The 17,382-nt window shown below is 35.7% G+C and overlaps 1 protein-coding gene across 3 annotated transcripts in view; it reads left to right on the top strand.

Moving 5' to 3' along the window:
• The window catches only part of LOC150100404 (uncharacterized), a 197,917-nt gene that overhangs the window by 75,365 nt on the left and 105,170 nt on the right, over positions 1-17,382 (top strand). For all 3 annotated transcript variants that reach the window (XM_090402283.1, XM_090402282.1, XM_090402284.1), the window contains exon 2: positions 12,986-13,192. In XM_090402283.1, coding sequence (XP_090258409.1) covers positions 13,077-13,192 — 116 coding nt within the window. In that variant the 5' untranslated portion in view covers positions 12,986-13,076. The remainder of the gene's footprint in view (positions 1-12,985; positions 13,193-17,382) is intronic.

Here is a 17,382-nt window from a genome sequence, read left to right on the forward strand (position 1 = left end):
AACAGTGCAGCTGCTTTTACTGGAAGTGGGTTGAAGAGGAGGAAAAACAGCTGTTATGTAAGGTTGAAACAGCTGGTACAGTGGTGCATTCTTGTGAGAGAGCACATCCATACGCAAAAAATTTTCCAAAGGGCATCCATCGGCTATACCAACTGAGCTACAAAGGCTCTAGCAATTGAACTTAAAGCATTTTTGATCCAAAGTACTGTAGTTTATGTATTATTATTTGTAGCATAACTGAGTTTCGTTTCGACTCGCGTCACCGTTAAAAATAATAATCAGATGTCAATTGCGATCGTTCAGCAAATTTTAGTCTCGTCCCATCTTTCCCTTCGTGCCTTGTTACTACCAAGTACATTCATTGACTTCGCAGATATCTAATGTTGTGATAGGGACAGTTAATCTCGTTTACATAATCTTCTCTGTCGGGTTTAATTGCTTTGCAGAAAGAAAAAAAAAAACAATTTTTCAGGATAGAAAAAACAAGCCACTGCCGTATGAGACCGCCTAACTCAACTTAAGCTGAAAATTTATGAAAAAGGAATTTAAGCCCAAAATTTTCCAACCGAATAGAATAGTGGCTATTTACGAAGCTTCGGAGACTCAGGAACTTTTTTTTTTTTTGTAAAGATTCCAAATGCCAAATTATAATAAATCTATCTAACCAGAGAGCAAAGCCGTTTTTATATGTATACAGAAGGAGAAAATTATTCTAAATAGATCTTGTGCACTCGAAAACTATTTATGTAGCACGCACAATACATTTTTTTATTACTTGTATTTCAACCTATTTAGAGCCTGATGTGGATGAGAAATGTTTGTGTCGAATAAGATCTATTAATAAGATGAATCCTATTCAACTAATATAAATCTTATAGGAGCCGAATAAAAAAAAAAAAAGATTTTAATTACAAAACATAGCAATCGAACCCGTAATGGAATTTCTTTGGATTTCCCAAACATAAATTGTGAACACTCAAGGCAACTGTATTTGGGTTAGCCAGTATACAGTCAGAGTGACACAATAACACTAAGTTATTTAGACAAGCTATACGATATTTTATTATATGTAAAAAGGGTTTTAAGAACCATGTTTATTCTGCATGCTTTAATATTCTGGAATTATATTTGGTTTTGTTTATATTATGGTTCGTGTTTGTTTAATGAGATTCTTTCCATTCTTGAATGGATCACATAATCCTGACTCTACTTTTATATATATTTATTTTTATTTATTTATATATTTATTTATTATTATATGCTAATGGCGTTATAGCATTTTATTTCGTAGTTGGCATTTACTGAGTTCTTTCAGTATTATAAGAATCGCAGCATTTATTGTTGGTATTAGGTATCATCTCGTTTCATATCACCAGTCAAATCCAAATATCCAGAAAATATACTTATTATGTGAGAAGAAACTGAAGATAGTACTTTTGGTGAGGTAAAGAGAAAATTCATGCTCTTAAGTATACATTGGATGGTGCATTAAAAGATAAAAAAAGAAAATGAAGGGATAATATACTAGGAGATAGATAACTTTCATCGTCCGATGAAACACTACCACCACCACCACCATTCCTACTGAGGGTTTGAAGTGGCTCTTCCATGTTTGATTCCTAGAGTCTCTCCCACTCTTTCAACATGCGTTGTGAGGGACACCCATCATGCCAAACATACTACAGAGCTTCAGAACCCCCATCCCTCCCATTTTGACGGTGCAGCAGTAAAGCAGTTCCGCTGGCTCTTAGTGTACGGAGCCAAACGAGATGGTAATAACGCTTTAGTCATATTTCCTGATCAGCTAGAGCATTATCTCATTGCCATCTACGCTTCCATGTCGTGCCTAAAGGCTGGCGTGTAATGGATGCGATAGAGCACTGTAGAAGTCATCTTACGGTTTGGAGATTGGATGCTCTCTCTCTATATATATATCCAAGAGTATTTTGTCCCACTGCATGCCCCCCCCTTCTCTTTTTCTCTATACATTTAGAATACTAGAATGAAAATTAACCTAAAAAATTAATGTCACCGTGGTTAAATTTAAAATAATTTTAATTATTTAAAAATTAGCAAAGAAAACTTACAAAAAATTTTGCAAAAAAAAAAAAAAATCTTCAATGTCCACTCCACCAACATTCGTGGCAGCAGTGTTGACTTAAATGACGTGTATAATCATCTTCAAACATCCAAACCCGATGTTCTTTTCTGACTGAATCCCAAATCTCCCCCACAACAACCACAGCCCATCTTGTAAATTACACCCTGTATGATTTTTCGCCACAAGGGAGATGCTGGATTTGTGCGACTGATATTCCTTGCCAAAGGATGCTTAATGTAGAATCTTCCTTTTTTGACCTTTTATAGCTTTTCATAATCAGATTTTGTATCATTCATCTGCTGCCTTTTACCGTTTTCCCAATTCTGAAAATCATTCTTACCTCTTTGGATTCTTATCTTTGAAGCCCGATTCTTTCAATCCAAATTCCCAAACAGTGACGTCATCTTTTTTTTTTTTAGTGACTTTAATGTCCACAACTCTGACTCCCTTGAGGCTGAGATTTTTGCTGTAATCAATGGCTTAAAACAGATAATCACCAGACCAGAATCCCCGATAATTCTCTTCACTCACATAACGCTCTGGATCTCTTTTTAACTCGTTCTTCTTTCAGATACAGCTTCTCTTGGCAATTCAAATAACGGCCTCGTATATCATTTCCGGTGGAACGTTCTTCCCTCAGCCACAACCTTGTATTTTCGCTCTACGTGGCTTACGGAGGACTTTCATGATTTTTACCCCTGCTTTCAATGGTCAGATTACTGTTTCATTCTTCAGATCCAGATACTTGTGATCTTGTTGCAGAAATAATTCATGTTGGAACAGAGACTTTCACTTCTCACTCTGTTCAAAATTCCGATCCTGTATCTAAGCATTTTTAAGAAGCGTGCCGGGACAGTCCAAGAAAACAGCCTATTCATAAGTGGCTTTCGACAAAAACTACACGGTTGCCCGCAACACTTATAAAACCATCATTGATGGGACTAACTGTAGAAAACTTGCTGACTGTGCCAATGGCATGTGTGCTTTCTTGTCCCTTTCCAAAACTGTTAGGCATAACTTTTATCCATCTGTGCTTCCTCCTGTTGCTCTCCCTAACTGCGGCATTGTATCATCGCCTAAAGAGAAGGCTGATGTCCCGGCCTCATTCTTCTCTTCCATTTCCTCCATAGATACCAAGTCAAATCACCTCCTTTGTCTAGAACACTGAATTGCATACCCCCCCGTGGCCTTCCGCCCAACAGAGAAGAATCTTGAAAACTTGGATATCAAAAAGGCAACTGGTCCTGATGGAATCCCACCTATTGTGCTTAAACGATGTGCTCCTGAACTAATACATGTTGTTTATCATCTATCTACACTGTTATACTCTGCTGGCATCTGCCCTACATTTGGAAGCAAACCCATATACAGCCCATTCCTACAATAAACTTATTGCTCTGACTTCAGTTTTCTCCAGAGTAATGGAGAGTCAACTTCTTCGATACCTGGAGAATTGTCAGCTAATTAATGACTACCAGTATGGGTTCTGCCAATCTAGATTCGTAGGAGATCTCCAGTCTACCAGGAAATCTTCTTTGGAGATTACCCACCTCTGGATAGTGCCATTGATATGGTTTGGAGAATCCTGTGCTGTTGCACTTGACATTTCCAAGGCATTTGATAGGGTCTGGCATCGAGGGCTTCTCAATAAATTACTGATGGAAATTTCTTGAGAGGCCTTTCTCCCTTTATAATTGAATTGAAGGTTTTCTTTCAGATCCATCACTACTGTAATGGTAGAAGATGTTATTTCTATAGATTTCCCTTAGTGCTCTGTCATTTTTACCACCTGGATTTCAAAAAGGCAGCTTGTCCTGATGGAATTCCATCTATTGTGGTTAAACGATGGTTTTTTTTCCTGGTTTATACAAGTGACTTGCTGTCATTGAGTGCAAATCCTGTTCCTAGTTTTGCTGATGATAGCACTCTACAGTAATCCTACTCACATGAAAAGTCTTACAGTTCTCAAACAGATCAAGCTTTAAGATTATTGTGTAATAAGTGCCCTGAACATTGATCTTTCAGCATCTTTCACCCCAATTTTCATTAAAGTGAACAGTCTAGTCATCTCCAATGCTTCCAATCTTAGATCTTCTCTACTTACTTTTGATAATGCTCAGCTCAATAGTCAACACAAGATCTCCCTTCTCGGACTGACTCTTACTTCAAACCTTTCATCGCATAATCACTTCACTTACAAAATACTTGGCATCTTTTTTTCGTTGAAGACGATAGTTCTCTTCTAACCAGTTAATTACTTCTGTATAAATCTCAAATGTGCTCAACCTTGGAATACCGGTCTCATGTTTGGAGTGGTACACCCAAAACCTTAAAAATTCGTGACACTGTTCAGAAAAGATCGTTCGGTTGATTAATAACACCTCTCTCGCAGATCCTCTTCGGCCACAGTCTCATAGATCAGTTTCCGCGTTGTCTCTTCTACAGATATTTTCATGGCCACTGTTCAATAGAATTAGCATCCATTATGCCTCCCATTTGTGACAGATCTACAACTCAACATCTTTTTACAGTCGACACGCTGACTGTATCATGAATTTCCAAAGAACTCGAACCTAAAACTGTTTATGAAGTATATCAACTGATTGCTCTGCTCTTAACCCCAGTCCATACGCAGCATTTATTTGCTATAGACCCAACTGCCCCTCGTGTGTGATAGTGATATTAAGAGAGAAATCTTTTTTTTCTGTTTTTAATGTTTTTTACTGTTTTTTAAATATTTTTTTAAGAGCTGCCTTAGATGGATTCGGATTTGACTTGAGAATGTGTAATGAGTGTGCTTTGCATTTAGTCAAGTGCTCTAATTTTTTTGTAATGTAATATACTCCACAGATTCTGGATAACAGGAGCCTATTACAAATATTGTTCGCAGAGTTTTTTCCGGTTTCAATTTAACGACGATGCCCTTTAGTTGGAAACACCTGGGTTCAAATTCGGTCCGACAAAGACCATTTATAAGGATTTTTTCATCTTGAAAGTATCATATCTAAGTGGAAGGTTTTCCATCCTGCAAGACAGGCAAACAGGCCCGAAGAACATACGCAATTAACCAGCGTACACTGACTTCAGAGCCTTAGTTCCTTCTGCTGTATTTCCAAACAACAGCATCAGCAACAGGGAAATAACAGTTAAATATGAAAGAATGCTCTCATGTAGTTCTCCTTGTATTTTTTTTGCATGTGATGCTGGTTTGGTTAGATGTTTTACTGATCTGCATTTTAGCGTTACGTTCCAAAAGTGTACAGTTTCATCCAGAAGAAATCATTCGAAACGACTCAGCCGGTCACTGTCTAGAACTTACGTGATCTTAATACCAATTACAGATGTATTTCGGTTAAGTTCAAGTTTTTTGTAACTTTCAGACTAACTTTGTAATTATTGCTCATTAAAAGCAATCGGCTGTCTTTTTCATTGTGAATATTACGACATGATCATCTCCAATAGCGATTTTAAGACAGCTGAGATTTATTCGTATTAATTCCTTAGTGTGTAATCAATTGTTATTCGATTATGTAGCTCTTATAAAGCAAGTTCATGATGTCCATCAACAAATAAGCTATGGAAGTAGCAGTACTTCGATTTGTATGTACCATACATTTACTTATCATTACTTAATGCTCATCATGAGAAGAATTGAAAGGTTAAGATCTCTGGAAGAACTAGACCCTAGGGTAAAGCCTGCAGTAAATTGAGATCTTGGAGAATTTTATCGTCCTAGTAATTCTGAGAGGATCGGGTGTAATCACAGCAGAGAGCAATGTTTAAGAACCATCTTGGAGAGCTTTAAGTAGCCATTCCAATATGAACCTTTTGACTTTTACGTTGAACTGTTTTTCAAGCACAAACAGAATGAGAAAATGATCTGAATTGTTTTTTATATAGTATTTTACATCCAGTTTTTTCTCATCTTAACATGAGAAAAAAACTAGATGATAGTGAGCTTCCTTAATGACATGGAAATCACTGAGAACAGTCTGTCATGTAAGTTGGATTGTTTCGATATAAAAAGAATTCAGATCATTTTCTCATTCTGTTTGTGCTTGTAAAACAGTTCAACGTAAAAGTCAAAAGGTTCATATTGGAATGGCTACTTAAAGCTCTCCAAGATGGTTCTTAAACATTGTGCTCTGCTGTGATTACACCCGATCCCCTCAGAATTACTAGGACCAGAGAATTCTCCAAGATCTCAGTTTACTGCAGACTTTACCCTAGGGTCTAGTTCTTTCAGAGATTGGCTGACTCAGTACGAGTGTAAAACCCTAAAATAATTACTGAATTTATTTTTTTTTCAAACATTTGTTTTCATTCAAGGGAAATCTAGAAAAAAAGCAATGCTCCACATAAAAGACCCATTTCTTATTTGTTAAAAACTAAAATCTAAACACCATTAAACGCAATAATTTTATAGTCAACTTTGTTCTTGAGCCGAAGTCCTTGCCCCTTGTTGTAACTGAAAATTCTTAAAGTACAGTGTGCTAAAAATACACTTCGAAGCTACCTATTTGCACCTGCGCTGTGATAATAAAGCGATGTAATAGTTGTGCGTGTTAGTACTCGAGAAAATGAACATAAGCCATAAGCACAGTCGATCGGGAAAATATGAAGATAAGAGAAAGCAATAACTATTGAAAGATGAACATTTAGAATGGAAAAATTAATAATTATATTTCCTTATCATGACACGAAGCATTTTCTCAAGTACTCAACAGGATCATAATTGAAAGCTGTGAAGTTTTATCTACCAGCAGTTCGAAAAGGATTGCATATGGCAGGATGAGGAGCATAGAGGAAGTTTTGAGAAGAGTGGCTGTAGCCCTCGATTTAATATCACCGTTCCGTAGCATATTATAAACTATCGATATTGTCAGCAAACCCTATAATATTTGAAATAATGCTGACAATGCACTAATAAAGATCTCTCAATTAAATCTTTGAGGTATCAGAAAGTTCACTATAAATTGCCAAGAATGATTTTAAACTAGTCGTAGTCTAAACTATTCGAAATAGGAATCATTAATTACAGAAAAAATGCAGAAAACTTCAACGTACCTAATAATTGCATTGTAACCCTCTGGATGAGAAGACGAAAAAGTGTTAATTCGAATCGGTAAAGTGTTAACTTCAAAATTTTCAAAAGTGGATTATGTATCGTTTCACTTTTTTCGGAGAAAAATGCAAAACATTGGAATATGGGTGTGGCCATAAATCTAAGATAATTATATTGCCTTGTCATAAATGTTCAGAATGGAATTGAGTTGTTGCTATTTTTCAACTTTAGGGCTTGGGTAATAACTGCTTATTCCACCAATTGCAATTTGATTTGAGAACATTCAATTTTCATTTAATTAATCAATTTTCAAGCTTTTCATAGGTGTGGAATAGCTGTTTTTCGGAGCAATCGTATTATCTAAAGTTATAATTTTCAATGATTTCAGTTTTACTTTAATTCATGAACTTGAAAATTGAACTAAGAATTGGATGGATGAATTGGTCACGAAGGTCCGTCATTATAGTATCTGCCATTTCCTAATATTAGTTTACATTTTATTAGTCTACCATCGTAGAAGTTCCGAAGCATCTGTGCCACAATGAGAATCAAATTCATAGCCTATAGCCAAAACAGAGGCTAAATTTTTCACTCCGCGACTGTTTTTAATATCAGTCCTACAGGCACATAACCTGCTAGGCCGACTTCAAATTTTGAATAAGATCAAAAGATAATATAAGAAAAAGAATTGTCTTACACATTGTAAGAATCTGATATTCTTATACTTACTAATAACATGCAGTTGTTGAAAGGAAGAAAAAACAAGTAAGGAAATGATTGCAGAGAACCCTAAAAATGCGTTTCATAATAGCATTTTTGTATGGTGAGACCATTCATCGTAACAAATTAAATCTAGAATTGTTTTTGGCACATGTTCTAGACATGATTTTGTTTTCGTAATTTAGCTATTAAAATTGGCAAGTTAGAATAAAAGGAAGGAAAATATTTTATCATCTTCAAATTATTTTGCTAATAAAAAAACGAAATTTTAACGCAAGAAATTATGCCTTATATAATGGCTAACGTAGACCTCGTTTAATAACGAAAATCACTGGACCAGAGGGTACGATTGTAACTTGTAATTAGGCGTGTTTCGCAAAATGCACTATAAGGGTCGCATGTTAATCCTAGACGCGGGTTGGACGGATTTTCGTTAATTTGATATCCGAAATCCTTTGCAGAATTTTGTTCAAGGCGTTCCGGTTTTCGTTTCGGTGGGACCAGAGGAAAAAGATGTTAAAAGTTATTGTGATACTTAACTCCGCTCTTACTGGATGGGATTTAATAAAAAATTGAGATTTATGATGCACGTAAGATGTCCGTCTTTCAGTTACTCCAGTATGTGCATTTTATTGGTAATTAATGGTTAAGTCGATATTGGGTAAATGGTAATGAAATTTGATGCATACAACCTTTGTTAAGACTTTGGTTTCATTCTCACGCCCATTTGTCTTTGCAAAATTATATCTAGCGTATACATAACCCAGAAATCCAGTTGGAGTTTAATAAAACACGGAACTTTCGATGCACTTATCAGTTTCTACAAAAATACCACAATTCTATAGAGTTCTTTGAATAACGTGATTTTATCGCCAACATCATGATTGTTCCAACAAAAATGAAGGACGCTACGTGCTAGTTGTTAGCATCTACTTCAGGAGACGAAATTAACAGCAAATTGTTACCTGAATATTTTAAATCAGGATTAATTAACTGACGTATACACATGTACTTAAAAGCTTTCACTGAAATGGTCAGGGACTGGACACAAGCTTTTTTTTTTTTTAAAAAAAAAAGATGGGATATTTATGAACTAGGAAAGGGAAAAGAAATGTTGTATTTAAAATGTTTTAAAAATAATAATTTTCTTTTTATAAAGAAAACTGTTCTTGCGCAATATTGTATTCTTTTCTATAACACAGATGAAGGGTGACTCGAGGCTGTAACTTCCTGCCATTTTCTTACGTTAATCACCGAATGAAGGACATGTTTTTAGACATTTTTCCAGCTGATTCCCAAGTCATTCGTTTTTAGCGCAAATAAATGGTATTTTTATTTCAAAAACTGGGGTTTTCAACTTTGCAACTGAGAAAAAAAAAACTGATTATTTCAGACAATAATGCCAAGTTAGGATTATGAAATAGTGACAGTTGTCAGCGGTACTCTCATCATATGCAAGTGTGCATCTCATCCGTAGCCATGACTCAACTTTCAGTAATGACGAAGAGTGAAGATTATTTATGACACACACATAAACTAGTCATTAACGAGCAACATTAATTTTCGAATAGGATGCTGTTTGAAATATGGCTGAAGCAACTTAGAATATGAGGCCAGTCTATTAACGCGTGTGTTTACTGGTCGGTTGCCTGTTTTGTGGGTTGAAAAAAGCAAGTTTCAGGGAGGAAAAACTCCACACTTCTTCTCTGTATGAGACCTGCTAACTCCCCTTCGGTTGTAAATCCTTTACAATACTTCTTCACGACCCAGGCGAATCTACCCATGGATTCCAACCACAAAGCATGTTCGATAACGAAGGATCTCTTTGCATAAAAAACACGTATAAAATTCTATAGAATGTAAGTATAAAAACGGTATTGTTCTTTCCACGTGGGTGATAATTCCAAGTGCCTCCAGTGAGCCATTTCTGACCTGGATAATTACTATCCTTAGTACGTTTAAGTTGGTTAATTTGGATTTATGGCAGAAGAAACTCAGGCTATGAGGCCAGTGTATTATGTTTGTTAATTGGGTGTGTTCTTCTGACCGGTTTTCCTGTTTTGCGGGATGAAAGACCTTGCCACCTCCGTATGAGGTACGTATAAGTAGTGATATTGTTATGGAAGATAATGTTAATGTTCGAATAGGGGGTTATGATTTTCTTATAAGAAGGTAAACAATTCCTGTGTAATCTGAGTGATTTGAAATGCTTCAACATCTTTACTTAATGATTCATTGCTTTGCAATCGGAAAAGAATTGCCAGTTAGAGTTAGAAACATTAAAAATTTGAGAATAGATTATTTCAGCATTGATGAACATCGAAATTTAAAGGATCCTCCCCTCAACACGCGCAAACTAATCCTATATATATTAGACGCAATAGCAATTTTCAATTTCTAATCTTCTCTACAAGTTGCTCGATGAAAATATTATAAATCTGTATAACAATTCATCCTCATCCCGTTTCGTTTTTTTTTTTTTTTTTAAACTAAAATTTCTGCTTCTACGAATACGAGCTAGATAAATAATTAAACCAGATTCCCATGATCTCATTGTCACTGCTATTAAGAAAAATAAGTTTACCATTACTTTATCGAAATTCATTGTTAATGCATTAGGTTCCATTTTCACCTGAAGGAACCAGCCCGAAAACTGAGGCGGGGAAGTGTCTTTTCTCCTGCGAAATACTCGTAGATAAGCTGGCAGAACTTATTGAATTCACAGGCATAATACACTCGCCTTGCACGATTAGTTGCCTTCACTTAGTTAACAAATATCTGTATTAGTATACGCATATCAGACTAATTTGTTTTTACAAGGCGTATATTCGCTATCACGTAGAAGCAGATGAGTAAAAATTGTAACACGTGATACATTGCTTAATTATGTCAATTTCTTTTCAAAGATGTACATTTTTCATTAATTTATTTATTCCTTTCTTCTTTGCTGTACTCACATGCCTAAAATCAAATATGAACATAAAGTAAAACTGATCCAGGAAAGAAGTAATGCAGAGGGAGAAAGTTATGATGCACTTATTAAGGAGGTTAGTCATCTTGGTTTCATCAGCTGTTGTTACCACCACCACCACCACAACAACAACCGTGGTCTTCTCACGAGGTTAGTGATCTCCAGTACAGCATTACTGAACCGTTCAAAAGTGTAGGAATGAAAAGGGAGACTGGAGATGCTCGGTGCTGCGTAATGAACCATGAAAATGAGTTGCCTGTATCAAGAAAAGAGAAAAAAAAATCCGGTTTGTAATGCGTTGACTAGAGGAAAGACATAATCCTCCACAGTTGATCTGTTGATAGGATGTCTGGAATACCCTCGTAATATTTCGTCTTGCAGATACCATCTAATAGTAAGGAAGCGATTGCCAGTGAATGAATCCAGGGTGTATTTCTTCCGCTATTTAGTTTTGTCCACTATAAATGGCAATGAGTTGGCATACATCACTTAATGATATAAGAAACAAAAACTTCAGTTTTCTGAAAGAGGAAACTCAAAATACTCTTTAAACAACATTTCAGGATGTGAGAACTTCCTGTTGCAAGAGGTTATAACACACAGCACTTCGTTTCCTTATTTCAGAATTCAGTTCTGCAATTTGTTGATATTAAAACCTCCATAGTTCAAAAAGAAGCATGAAATATGCAAAACACAAATGGGGAAAATCAGGAAAAAATATTTCGGAAACCTTTTTTTTTTATTTTATCCTTCTTTCCAATTTATGATTCCGCAATCTCATTTAAGTTTAGTAGCTTGAACATATAGAGAGGTGGGGGAAGGAAGTATGAGAATGATCACAAGTTATTTTAGTCTGAGAGTCAATGTTTAGTATATTGGAGATCATATAACTCAAATACTTCTTGTTGAAGTCGTGCAGCGTGCATGTATTGATATAAAAGGATGATGGTGAGGAAGTAATGGAAAAGGGCTTTCCACTAATCGGGGGGAGGGGTTAACATTCTGCATAACTTATGCCACAGTTATTTAGTTTCCTTCATAACTTTAATTCATAATTATCCTCGATACGAAAGCTGGACCTCTTTCTTTTTTCAAATTTCAATTCCTTTCGTTTCACTCCCACCCAGATATTTCGTGCACAAGACTACAAACTCCATTAGTGTTTTAAGTACATATTATTATTAGTAATAGTGCAATAGCAAAGGTAATTACACTTCAAGTGCCTTTCACACTGCATCGTACTTCTCCATGTGACACTAATCATAAATATACGCAATGAAATACTCAAAAGGATTTATGTAACAATGGTTGGTGTAACAGGGTTCTATTCAAATACAGTATTTCTATGTAAGATGGGGGAAGGACAATTTTTAAGCTCTTCAGCATTAGAGATGAGGAGGAAATTGATTCATTTAAAATCTCATATGTATATAAAGATGTATGTTTACTTGCACCTTATAAAATTCTTACCATTGAGCTGCCAACTTATGCATGTCCTTTCCATGTTTCTCTGCATGTGTTTTAACCGCTGTCGGTTAACAACCCTATCGGTAAACCTTTCCGTTTTATGCAATTTTTGATTTATATCACGAAACCGTTTAGCTCTAGATACATTTTTCTTTTCTTTCTTACTTCCATTTTTTTTCCCCGATTGAATGAGACATCCAAGACTTTTCAACGTGAATTGCACGTACGAAAGGTTGTAAATTGTACATATAGCACCATAGGTTGGCTTAGGGTTAGGTAATTCGGATCGCTGGTCTGGAGACCAAACATAGCATACATTTTCACGCCATTAAGCAGGGTAGTGGTCTCACGCCAGCTGTGTAAATCATCCACCTAAAGTCTTTCATAACACAAACATTCATACTATAGTGGATTCGAACTCTTAGCCTCTTGATTGGAAAACAGAGACACTGTCCAGTACGCCAACTGGCTCAATATTGCAAACTTTGTTCTGTGAATGGGTGGTGGTGGTGTGTGTGTGTGGGGGGGGGGAGAACGCTTGTTTTATAGTAATACCTCCTGTCATTGTTAAAATTCTTATTCTTAAATTAATATTTTAGAATAAGATTTTTATTTTATTATTTTATTAAATAAAATTTTTATTTTATTTTTACTCTTCTAGTGCCAGAGTGAAGAAGGCAGCTCCACAGCCACCCAACAAACCTACCAACAACCAGGGTAGTAACAACTGTCCTCCAGAAGTCAGTCCAGTGATGACGACATACCATTCGAGTGATGATTGTGCAATCAACGAGCTCCTGGAAGGGCGCATGGACTTGGATGTCATTCTTCCCGACAGTAGGAAAGTGCGCATGACTGTGGAGAGGAGGTAAGGTTGGGGATGGGAGAGACTGGTATTAATTTTACTGAAGTTGATTGTCAACAATTGCTAGTTGATTAACAGTGGGTTTTCTGTCTATATATGGATGTGATAAAGATTCTGCTGTTCACGGGACAAGGCTTGGATCCTATTCTCGAGCTAAAATAAAATAGTTGTTAAGTATCAAACGTAAATTCTCCTGCTAAGTGTATCTGCCAATGTGTACATGAGTGGACCTTGACATGAGAAACGTTAAATTGTTACCATTTGCGTTGCTGTTGTTGAGAATTGCAGACGAAGCAGCTAAGACTAGCATTTTTAGGTCTGCAAATCGCGTGTTTCCTCTGGTCGGTTTGCATCTTTTGCAGGAGGAAAATACCCGCCAAACTCTGAGACTATGCCATCTTCGATTGTAAAAATCCTTATAAAAGTTCTTAACGTCCTAGGTAACAAGAACCTTTAAAGATATTTCAACCACATTAAACGCAAACTTTGACTGTGACATTACAACTACGGTGGAATTATATATATATATATATATATATAATTCTCCCTGTTATCAAAATTGCGATCCAGTTTGTGTCATGTAGACATGTAGTTTGTGTCAATCTTGGAAAATACCACACGGGAATCAGCAAAACACTGCTGATTCTCTCCTGTGTTTATCTCTCTCTCTCTCTCTCTCTCTCTCTCTCTCTCTCTCTATATATATATATATATATATATATATATGAAGAGATTAAAATAAACCACCATACTGTTCTGTGGCGGGTAAAGCGCAATGATCGCGTATTCGTGACTAACAAATACGTGTATAAGAGTATAAATCGCAGATCACAGTATAAATACTTGGTTAAAATTGTACGCAAACCATCGTTTGCTTCCTCAAAGTATCTCTCTTCTCTGTCCTTTTTGTTACCTAATTTTAAGTTGTTTTAAAATTTAAAAAATGAGGAAAATTAGCCTCATAAGATTTTGTTACTGTGTTCAGCTGATGCACAATTTAATAATATAAATAAAGAACTAATTAAGAGGAATGCCATGTCGATAACAACAGCACCACCCATTTCATTAAGAACTTTATGTTTAAAAATATATATATATATACTTGTTTGTTTGCAGTTCTAAGTTGGTCGTTTTTCTTTTCTTTTTTCCTGGCATACTAATTTATTTGAATATGCAGTTGGCTTCAAACGAAACGAGAACAAGTTTAAACGAGAAAGGAGCGGTTGGATACTGTAGTGAAATGAGAACATGACCGATAGGGAAAAAATGAAGAGGTGACTTGAAAGTTTCTCAAATAGTACAGGATTCTGAAACTTGCTTATGGAATATTTGCTATCTTTTATAATAGTAATAATATATTTATTATTTATATATTTATCTTTTTTAATTTTATTAATTCCCCATTCAAATTAAATCACTTTCAGTCGCTCAAGTTTTAAGTTGCACGATATTGATATTTGAATAATTCGTAAGAAGTTTTTATTTGCAATCCTTCGATTGGAAAAGACCTGCGTTCGATTCTCGTTGTGACGAGAGGAATCTTTATATGGGACTCATACGGAGGCAGCAGGGTTTCTCATTTCGCGTACAGGCAGTGGTGTAGCTAGAGCTTTTGCCACCCAGGGAGGTCGCTGAGTTTGTCGCCCCTCTCAATACACACCAGAAATACTACAAAAAGTCAAAACGACATATAGGGAAATAAATTAAAACGCTATGTTTATTTTTTAAGTAAAACTTTAATTTCAACATCCTAAAGTGTTATATTTCTTGCTTTTCTGTTAGCAAAATCATCGATGACATTGGCGAAGTCTATTTCATAGTAATGTAGCTAATTCTTAATCAAATTTATTTAGAAAAACTCCTCTCACAACTAGCAACACTTAAGCAATTGTGAGGAAAATTCGCAGTAGTATTACAATATTTGGAAATTAGTTCTCGAGACTGTATTTTAGAATTAACTGTAAAAGTTCAAAAAGGTTCAAAGTGCCGCCCGTGGCGGACCGCTCCCCTCTAGCTACGCCACTGCGTACAGGCAAATCGACAATCAGAATACGCGCAATTTACAGACAATAAACACTGTTAGTGGTGGTGATGGCGTTGATAGTAATTGTGTAGTAGGAGAATTAAATAGTAGGGAAGACGGTGAGATGAGTGAGTAGATTGCTCTCCCGCGATGAGTCCTTGGAGGTGTCACTTATTCATATAATGTAATATTATATTATCATTATAATATTTAGCGAATTTCTGAACAATTTTTGAGAAACTGTATGATTTATCGATACAGTTTCTCAGAATCGCAGATTTGGAGTCATATTCCAGCAGTGGGATGAACTAAACTTCAAATAGTCCTAATTGCTATTTCCCCAAGGGGAAAAAGAAAAAAAAAATCGCAAATCCTAACAGCGCATAAGCTCACTTATGGTATATTTAGTCTGTCCATGTTCCGAAATGCAAAGGCTGTCCGACTTTTATGATGATAGACGAAATTTGGTATTTTACGAATTAGCCTTAAGCAGTTTAATTTTGATGGAAATGAGATTACATATTTAAACTGCCTCCTTAAATGGACAACTCTATCTATATGATTTTTAAAGGATCTACTAAAAAAAAAGAACCTGTCTAAATTTCTGTTTTTAATAATAAAAAGGAAGTGCTGTTTTACTTACAGTTGTGGATTGAGTGCATAATTCATAGCGGTTTGTCCATAAATTACGTAACGCGATTTCAGATTTTTATCTCGACTTTCCTCTGTCAGAAATCGTTATACAAATCACACAAAAAACAAGCATCCATCTTTATGAATATATATAAAAGCAAATGCTATTTAATATCTTAATTTTATAACACAAGACGATATTTATAATAATCTTAGCAATAAAACAGCCTCCGTAAAGCGTCCTTTGACAGGAAAAGACCTGAGTTGGATTCTCTCCATAACGAGAGGAATCTTTTTATGGACTTTTTCAATTGAAGGTGAGAAAGTAGCAGAGTTTTCCTCCTGAAAACGCTTTTTTTTTATTTTTTATTCCGCCTATAGATGCATCGATCAGGGAACACAATTTACAGACGGAAACTATTAGTGGGCAGTAGATGACATGTGAGCAATAGCGTGTTATGTGTTGATAGTGTAGACAGGGGATAACAGACAAAACAGTTACAGAATGTACGAGGTTTGAAATAACAGACATAATTAATTATACTTTCCTAAGGAAAATTAATTTATTCGAAACATTTACTTGGCAATAGCGTATGGTTTAACCAGATGCATTAATAAAGATGAGAATAATATAGCTCATAAATCACTTGTGTTAAAAAAGGGTGAACTAAGTTACTGAGAAGGTAAGGAGTTAGCCGCTATTTAGAAATGGTTACTTTACTGATATTATTTATATTAGCGATTTTGTTGTTGCTGCGCTTATGGTATTGCTTGAATTCTAGAGAGAGGAAACGCAGTTAAAGTATCAACCAAATAGCGATTTCTAAATTGCAACCACTTTCTTCCTACCTTTACTTGACTCACTTCTTTATACATGTTTATGAGCTGCCATTTATTTATTTATTTTAAGATGAAATAGAAAAGATAAATATAAACCGAAAAACGAGAGAGAGAGAAACAGAGCCGTGGTAAGATGGAAAGTTCAATATTGGAACAGGCCTAATCCTTGAAAAGGATTAGGCCATAAAATATCGAATCATTGATAAAGTAAAAGCAGTCGAGGAATAAGTGGTTGAGCGATTCGAACTGTAACATCGTTCCACTATTCCCCCCCCCCCTTTTTTTTTTTTTTTTTTGCAAGAATCTCCGTAGTTCATTCGATATTGATGATGGATGCCTTTCGAAAAGACCTGGGTTTGAATACCATTTAGGATACAAAGAACCTTTAAGTACTTTTAGCTGAAGGTGATTAGAAGGTGGCAGGATTTCCTCTCCTGGAAACTTGTTTTTTTTTTCCCCTTCACCATGAAAACTAGGTAAACCGGCCAAAGGAACACCTACAATTAACAGAGAAAATACAATGGCCTCATAGCTTTAGTTGCTTCGGCAATAATTCAAAACAGCCTGTCCCCATCCCTCTTTACAGTGTAAGAAATAAGTATATTTCAAATTTGGTCGAAAATAGTTGTACTGTTCGACAACGCAGACAGAGGAAGGGTACCTCCTTCCTCATTTTACTCCAGCTGAGCTGAATTTT

Source organism: Typopeltis vanoorti, chromosome 13 (genome assembly GCF_054136105.1).
Source record: "Typopeltis vanoorti isolate ZY-2024b chromosome 13, IOZ_Tvanoo_1.0, whole genome shotgun sequence".
Lineage (NCBI taxonomy): Eukaryota > Metazoa > Arthropoda > Arachnida > Uropygi > Thelyphonidae > Typopeltis > Typopeltis vanoorti.